We start from the raw sequence: 8,275 nt of genomic DNA, 5'->3' as shown, positions 1-8,275 counted from the left end.
GTCAAACACACCGCACCCCCCCTACACACCTGTCAGCAGCATCCGCCCCGTCCGGCTCCCCCCTGGCACATTGAACCGCCATCTCAAGCGTGTTGTTGGAGCCAGTTGATCTTTTGCGCTTCCGTTTGGTAAAAGTGGTCGGGCTGTCGTTCTCAAGAGGATTAATTTCACTGATCTGGCTCAGGGTCAGGGGAGTTTCTTCGTTGTCAAACATGCTTTCATCTGGAAAATTTGAAAAAAATAATAATAATTATGTGGTGTGGCGTGACGAGACAATTGATGCACTCTCTGAACAAAACATCTAAGAACGCATATAATATGAGCACTGCCAAAGCAGATCAGTCAATCATTAAGTTAAGTCAAGTGGTCTTTCATCAGTTCCGATGCACGTCTGTTTTTTCCACTCATGAGGCCTCAACATGGCAAAGGCTCGTCCATGACTCACACATGTCAACAAAGTGTAAACAGAGTTAGATACGTGGAAGTGACCCGACAAGTGCTGGAATCTGCTATTAGACATCCACCGTATTGGTGTAAGAACACACTTCTTTCTAGTCTGCCGGTGACTGGTTTCATAATAATAATGAAGATCATTTCTATAGCGCCCACTCCCGTGTAAACACAGCTCTAGGCACTTACTTGGAGACCACTGTACTGTATCTCCCTAGTTGGTAGAAACTCTCAATCCTCAATTATAATGGTTAAGAATTTTAATACATTGAGTTTTGAATGGAACTCTTATGTAAAAACAGTACCTGCAATAGAGTTTCCACTTTAAGACTTCAACTTACAAGTTAAATGACATGCTTTTAAACTACACTGTGTCAATAAATGATTTTTAAGAGGGATCTTAATTAAAGTGGGTTATCATAATGAATAATCATGCCATTAGTTTTGTGCACAAATGTCATAGACAGCACTCCGTGTATACCACAAACTAAGACACTACCTTGTGACCACTGTGTCTCATCGGCAATAATCTGTGTGGCGTTTGCATCGAACGACCGCCGTTGCCATGCTGCCTTTTTCTTCATCTTTGTCTGTGAGCGGTCAAATGTGTCCGGAGTCATCGACACATCAGGTGCACGTCTTCGCCTCTGGACCGGCCCCATTCCCCCCTGATGTAACTCAGTAACGGTGGTCTTTACCTTCTTGGGTGTGCCAGATTTACCTTTCATTTTGACTGAAACAAAGACAGAAATATTCCAATTTGAAAATCTGATGTCAATGCTCATTCTAAAAAACCAAAACCAACAACAGAAAACTTCCGTTAGAAAGGCAAACACGGTTCATTTCTTTTTTAATCGCAGTATATTCATTTTTTAAAATTTCAAAGACTATAAAAAGCACAGATTTTACTGATCAACTATAATAGAGTTATAAATTTAGAATCAATCTGAACCAAAAACTATCAAAAACTCCACTAAACAACAGAGTAACTCATTATGTGTCTCGACATGCCATGGTGGAATCAGGTGCTTACAAGTGTTGGGGCATATGGAGTAAGTGGTTTAAAGCCTGTTCATTTGTCTTGCTTTTTATGAAAAAAATACCAGTCTATCTCGAATAGAAGTCGAGATTTGCGACTGAAGGAGTTCGGGGTCGCCTGATGTCACAGAAGTAAAATTAATGATAAAAATGCCCCAAAGTTTTGTGGCTTCCAAAGCTGCAGAGTTCTTGGAAACTAAAAATTAAAATTTGTTTAGCCTTTGCCAACGTCTTTCAGTAAAAATGCACACACCAAAAGGTGATTTTAATTTGCAGACATAAATGGTATTGAGCATCCTCCTCTCAAATTTGGTAAAACTTGTCCAAAAAGCAGGAAAATGTCACTTTCTCATTTCATTCATTTGCTTGTTCTGACCAGCGCCTGATTTCATCAGAATGCCAGACAATCAAAACAGTGCACACACACAAACAGTCAGTCAAGGCCGAAGCCACTTAATAAAGTGTCTTGTTTTAGAAGAAGTTTTATATAAAGTGTCTGAGGGAAAGCCATTCATCATTTTCATGATTATAAGAATTTTCAAATGATTCTTGCATGTCTTGTCATAATCATCGAAATTCAAAGCAATCATACCAAAAAGAAGAATCCAGGTGAGCCTATGATTTATTCGACACACTGCTAACCAGTCAGGTACAAATGACATAAATACAACATTTCAACAGACTCAAAAATAAAGCAAATGGCTATTCTCCGGCATCGCGTTGGTCAATAGATAGATCGATGGCTATTCTCCGGCTGCATCAAGATTGGTTGCACATGTCGCTTCTCCATGCAGCTCTCCACGTCCCCTGTCGGCACGTTATGGCCTTAGACAAACACTCATCACGGTCGGCATTTCTTCAGAATGTGATTCACCATAGGTGGACATGCAGCCACTACTCAAAGAAAGCCCCAGTGACGGAAGAAGGAGGAATTTCTGTGTCAGAGGTGACAGCACCTGAAGCGCCAACAACCCTCAGTCCCAACTAGAAGTAAAAGAAGGCGCATCTGGCACTGAAGCCAATTGCAACAATAATGGCCGTAACGTGCCGACAGTCGAGATGGACAGCTGTGGAGAAGATGTGCAATTATACGTGACCCTAGAGAATAGCCATCAATCTATTGACCGGCGCGAAGTCGGAGAATAGCCACTTGCTAAAATTAAAATGAAAGACGCTTCTACAATGTAAAGGACTTTGGTGATCTTGTAGTTCCGTTCGTTTAAGTCCACGATCCATTTATTTACATCCAGAGAAGAAATCCAGAAGTCTTGATGACCAAATAGGCAACACAAAGAACAGGGATGCAAAAAGATGCAACCTAGGCCCTAACTGCAAAATATCAAAACCCCCGTGAATCCCCATCCCCTCCATATTTTTATTAGGTCAGCCCCCGCCCCGCCCCAGCCCCCCGAAACCCCCCCTACTCTCGACTCTTGGGGCCCAAATCGGTGAATAATAAAATGGCCGGTTCTATTTCTCCCAATGTTCGGGAAAATAAACTTGAACTCTATTTCTCCAAACGGTTTCCGTTCTCATAATTTGTTGATAATAATTGTGAATGGAGTGGCCCGTGTGCGTGTAAGGTGTGGATTGGGGGGGCGGTGGGATTTCTTTTTACATGACGGATTTCATTTTTTGCTGGGTGACTAAATGCAAAGTAACTGCCAAGGTCGATCAGTCATGTTTTCTCGCAGTACCTTTTAAAAATACTGTATTTTCAAATGAAGTATAGTCCGGGAACGTTGCCCCAACCACAACTGAAGTATCTGAATATTCAGATATTTAAAAATCTCTAGCTCTAAAAATTGAATTTGATGCAAAAATTTCTTCTTCCCAGTCCTTACAGAATGGCAGAAAGAAAGACGATGCCTAATTCTCGCAAATAACAAAAAAATCTCGAGAACGGAAACCGTTAGGAGAAATAGAGTTCAAGTTTAATTTCCCGAATATTCAGAGAAATACTCACTTCGTAATAAAATTGGGGGTGTGAGCTGCCAAAAAAGCGCTATTCTTTACTTGAATTTTTATTTTCTGGCTTTAGTGTTTCCTTCCAGTCTCACGCTTAGTTCACTCCACAACGATTACCTGGCAATTCAGGGTCTCTGACATTGAGCTTTGGACTTAAACGAACGAAACTACCAAATCACCAGGACTTTTCCTTTGATCACGACCTAGAACTACAAAGTCTAGGAAGAGTTCCCCTGGAATTATGGAACAAGACCTTAGTAAATCAGAGGGCCTACAACAACAAACAAACATTTGATTCAGTTGAATTATTGATGAATGATTGATGTTGTATCTTCAATAAAATATTATAGGCCTAGATCTAGATCTCCAGATCTAGATAAGATCGCATCAATCATGATTTCTAGACGATTCTACATTACATTGTTCATCATTGTGTTTGTAGACCTTGTAATATAAGTGCTGCTAATAATAACTTAGATTTATATATATATAGCCTACCTATAATTAAAGACTACTAACTAGATCTAACTCTAACTATCTAGCTCTAGATCTAGTAGAACTAGACAGCTTAGACTTAGACTGAGTGATTCATGATTAGATTCTACGGAGATCTTGTCACTTGTGATCTATCCGTCTATTGCCCTTGCTCTGGCCCTGGCTCCTTCCCTTCTCTTCTGACATTTGTACTGAAGTCAGAACGAAAGCGTCTTAAGAATAAAATTCAAGTCCGTCTCATGGATGGATAGAAGCACTAGGCCTATCTCTTATCAGTTCTCATTCGCTTTGTTGTCACTGCTGTGACTGCTGTGCCAACTGCACTTACCGCCACTTCAATTGTCTTCACGTAACTCGCCGTTTCAAATCTCAGTCTCAACAAGAACATAAAAGGAAGGGTTCAGCTAAAAAAACATTTCCGAGTTGGAGACGTCAGTGTCCGCTTGAATTAACATCCACTCCGTTCTTTTATAAGAAACGATTAATAAAACCAGAGAAGGCTTCTTTTAAAATTTAAAAATTAACGAACGGAATCGGCAAGAACCAAGTGGGAACCCACCATCTCAGAGACAACAAGCGTGTTGTTTCGAGCAGATTATCCAGATTGTGAAAGAACGTAGGCCTATGCCATTGTAAATCTAGGTATTTTCAAAACAATTTCTTTTTCCGAGGCAAAATATGTTAGACCACCCATGATCATACATAAAATGACACGTATTTTAAAGCCAATAAATATATTTCTGTAAAGAAAGACATAAACTTGAACGACAGAACACTGAACATCTTTGAATGAAATGAGCCAAATCAGCCACCGAAAGAAAATCGAATTTGGCCTGTGAAGTAGGACCCGCTGAAGGTGGATATACCAACCAATCGTTGTGAGAGTTTTGTAGCACAGTCAGAGCAGTGAACTAAAACAGCTCCCAGAAAGGTTTCGCTGCTCGTGAAATTATCCTTTGACTAGAACATTTTGTGCGCAAGCACTAAATTTATACTTAGGCCTACACTTATCGTGCACACACACACACACACACACACACACACACACACACACACACACACACACACACACACACACACACACACACACACACACATTCAAACACAAAAGTAAACTTACACTCACCTGTTCTCAAATACCGTAGCCTATATAAAAATATGAGAGATGGCCAACCATGACAGGTCAATTTTTAAGCGTTATTTTTTTCTAAAAATAAACAGGATGAATCCAATAAATTAAAGCGTGTTCCTCCACTCTCGGTCCCATAACGAAATCGACAATATCCCAAAACAACTGACAATAACTAGTAGTAGTAGATCTAGGTGTAATACAAACTTACATAGATCTAGATCTAGTAAGATTTTATTTAGAGAAAGATTTGTCTCGATGGTGCTATTTTTAGCTGCTACGAGAGATATGGACTCTAGATCTATAAACTCGCAACTGTCACTGTGTCTTCAGAAAGGAAAAGATGCTATTGTCCCTCATACTTCATACTGGCAAATCCGACAAGTTCATTTCTGTTTCCCATCTTGCATAAAAACTATACATTTAATAAACTAAACACATACAATGACAAAGACAATGACAAAGACAATGACAATGACAATGACAATGACAATCTTCTGGTCTTTAACAATGGCAGTAGACGTTACAAAAGTTAGACCTAAAGGTGCACTCACGCAAACGCACAACAAGACAGGGCATTAGGCCTTGTAAATACATGTCTCACGTGCTGGGACAACCCGCTCCGTAAATCTCTCTCTCTCTCTCTCTCTCTCTCTCTCTCTCTCTCTCTCTCTCTCTCTCTCTCTCTCTCTCTCTCTCTCTCTCTCTCTCTCCCTCCCTCTCTCTCCCTCCCTCTCTCTCTCTCTCTCTCTCTCTCTCTCTCTCTCTCTCTCTCTCTCTCTCTCTGTTTCATTTGTAGCACTGTGTGTTTAGTTACCTCACTGCAGTTGTTACGAATAAATTTCTATATACAGTGCCGACAGTACGTAGTTATGTCTTCTTCAGGTGTCAGGTCTGAAGCAGACACTGACGACCAAGACAACCCACCCCTTCTGTTGTCTTGTCTTCCTGATTAGCTCGTTGAGGTTGTTTTTTTCTCATTGTGCGATTTGTTGCCAAGTTGTTCAGGCCATCTGTCTATGGCGTTCTCTGTTTTCTTCTCCTCTTCTTCCTCTTTATGTATGTGGCGGGAGAATCTCAAGTGTTTCTTCTCATGGCAGAGATTGCAGACGTTTAACAACCTGCCATTTGGAGCCATTCTTTTTCTTTTACCGTTAGTTTTCCTCTCTGTCCATGGGATTTTGAAAATTAAAAATAAAATACAAGTACACATTTCCCGGGGGCCCCAGTCTTCTCTCCGTGTCCTTATTTAGAAATTAGAGTCCAGCTCTCGCATCCATACAACAGGGTTTACCATAGTACCCTTCAGGTGGCAGAGCGGTTAGTGCGCTCGTCTCTGAAGCGGAAAGTCCGGGTTCGAGCCTCGGTTCGGACACAGGTTGTTTTTTTTTTTTCGCCCCTTCCTACCCACCCAGCACTTATGGGTACCTGACTTCGAGTTGAAAGGCGGCGCGGAAAGGAACTGGCCACCCTACCACAATATGCCTAAGGACCAGGAAGTTGTCTCACTAACAAGGTAATCCCCAATGTCCGGATCGGATGCGGGAACAACTTTACTTTACCCTTCAGGGTTCTACTTTTAGTGTTCCCTGTTCTGTTTCTGTCTGAGAAGACAGACTTCATCTTGTTGAAAGTTTCTTTACATATCGCAGTTCTCTTTTTGTGCTTTATCTTGTGTCACCTTTCGCATCTTTAAAAATTTATTTTGTTTTTATTTTTTGTTTGTTTTTTGTTTTTTTAATTGTTTTTTTTTTAATTGTTTTTTTTTTTTTTTTTTTTTTTTTGGGGGGGGGGGGCATGTTTTTTCTATTCCTCCATAGGATCAATTATACCTGAAGCATGTTTGTGTTTATTTCGTTTGTTGACAGGTATCTGAACACCTGACAGGTACATGAGCACCGTTAGCTTTCGGAAGACTTTCCCTCAATGTTTGCCAGTTTTCTACTAGAATCTACATTTGTTACGCATCAGGTGATGTGTGTATATATGTGTGTGTGTGTGCGTGTGTGTCTTAGCCTTAGTAGAGGTTTTGCGGCGCTCGCAACTGCATAAGGTCATATGAGCGCCAGAAGATTAGAGGTGTTACAAGAGAGTAACAAACATAAAAAAGAAGAAGGGGAGACAAGGACGACAGATGCTTCATGGGAAAGAAGAAGCAAACCACACCAGAGCACCCGCCAACCACCTACTGCGTGTGCGTGCGTGCGTGCGTGCGTGCGTGCGTGTGTGTGTGTGTGTGTGTGTGTGTGTGTGTGTGTGTGTGTGTGTGTCTGCGTGCGCGCGAGCGCACGCGTGCGTGCAAGTCCCCAGACCTATACGTTCTTATACTATCCAGACCCAAATTGTGAGGCAGCGTGGTGGAATCAGGCTCTCGTCAAAATAATCAAAGTGAAGAAACTTGCATTTTTCCGCAGGTTTGTGAATTTTTATCAAATATTTGTTTTTTGGCTCAACACCTTTCATGCCCATTTAAGAACTCATTTCTATGTGGATTTTTTTGAAAAGCGTAGAATAAAGGCACAAAAATGTAAATTTTCAGTTACCACGAACTCTTAAGCTAACGAAATAACTAATCTTTGAGGTCATTTTCTCACTAGTTTTACCTCTGAAAACAGGTGACCCCCACCTCCTTCCTTCGCAAATATCTCGACTTGTATTTAAGATAAATGGATATTGTTTTCATCCAAATAAAGACAAGCAAACAAGCTTTAAAATGATACCAATAACTCTACATGCCCAAAATTGACGAGAGCCTGATTCCACCACGCTGCCTCACCAATGTCTAATCTCTGCTGACAAAGTACATGTACATGTATACAGGGTGGAATGAAGACCAACGTCAAGCTCTTTTATCTGAAATGCAGGTGTTTTTACACCCCCATAGACACTATTTAGATCATTTAGGAGGCGGGCCTCTGGCTCTGACCCTGCGAACTCAGGCCCAGAGGGATACAACATCCCAGCAGAAAGACTGAAAGGCGGAGACACCCGAGAAAAATTCTCGTCACTTGAAGTTGAGAATCCAACTCGGGTCACCTGTGTGAGACGGCGAAGCGCCTAACTCTAACCACCACACCACATGCTGGCTGTCAAACTTGTCAATCTCTGACAGGAAGGAGTTTACTTTCCAGTCTTTGGAAAAGTTTCAGGGCACTTGCAACAAAACTAGGCCATAAAGAAAGTTTTTAGTTTTAG

At 41.1% G+C, this 8,275-nt stretch overlaps 1 protein-coding gene across 1 annotated transcript in view; it reads right to left on the bottom strand.

Moving 5' to 3' along the window:
- The window catches only part of LOC101848713 (pumilio homolog 3), a gene marked incomplete at its 3' end in the record, with an annotated part of 20,665 nt that extends 16,140 nt beyond the window's left edge, over window positions 1–4,525 (bottom strand). The window contains 3 exon segments of the mRNA XM_035973399.1: window positions 30–222; window positions 950–1,183; window positions 4,280–4,525. Coding sequence (XP_035829292.1) covers window positions 30–222; window positions 950–1,178 — 422 coding nt within the window.
- Between the last annotated feature and the right edge of the window lie 3,750 nt (window positions 4,526–8,275).

The sequence above is a fragment of the Aplysia californica genome, unplaced genomic scaffold, assembly GCF_000002075.1.
Source record: "Aplysia californica isolate F4 #8 unplaced genomic scaffold, AplCal3.0 scaffold01197, whole genome shotgun sequence".
NCBI classification, from domain to species: Eukaryota; Metazoa; Mollusca; class Gastropoda; order Aplysiida; family Aplysiidae; genus Aplysia; species Aplysia californica.
The sequence above is the reverse complement of the archived record's forward strand: the minus strand, read 5'-3'. Positions and strand labels throughout refer to the sequence as shown.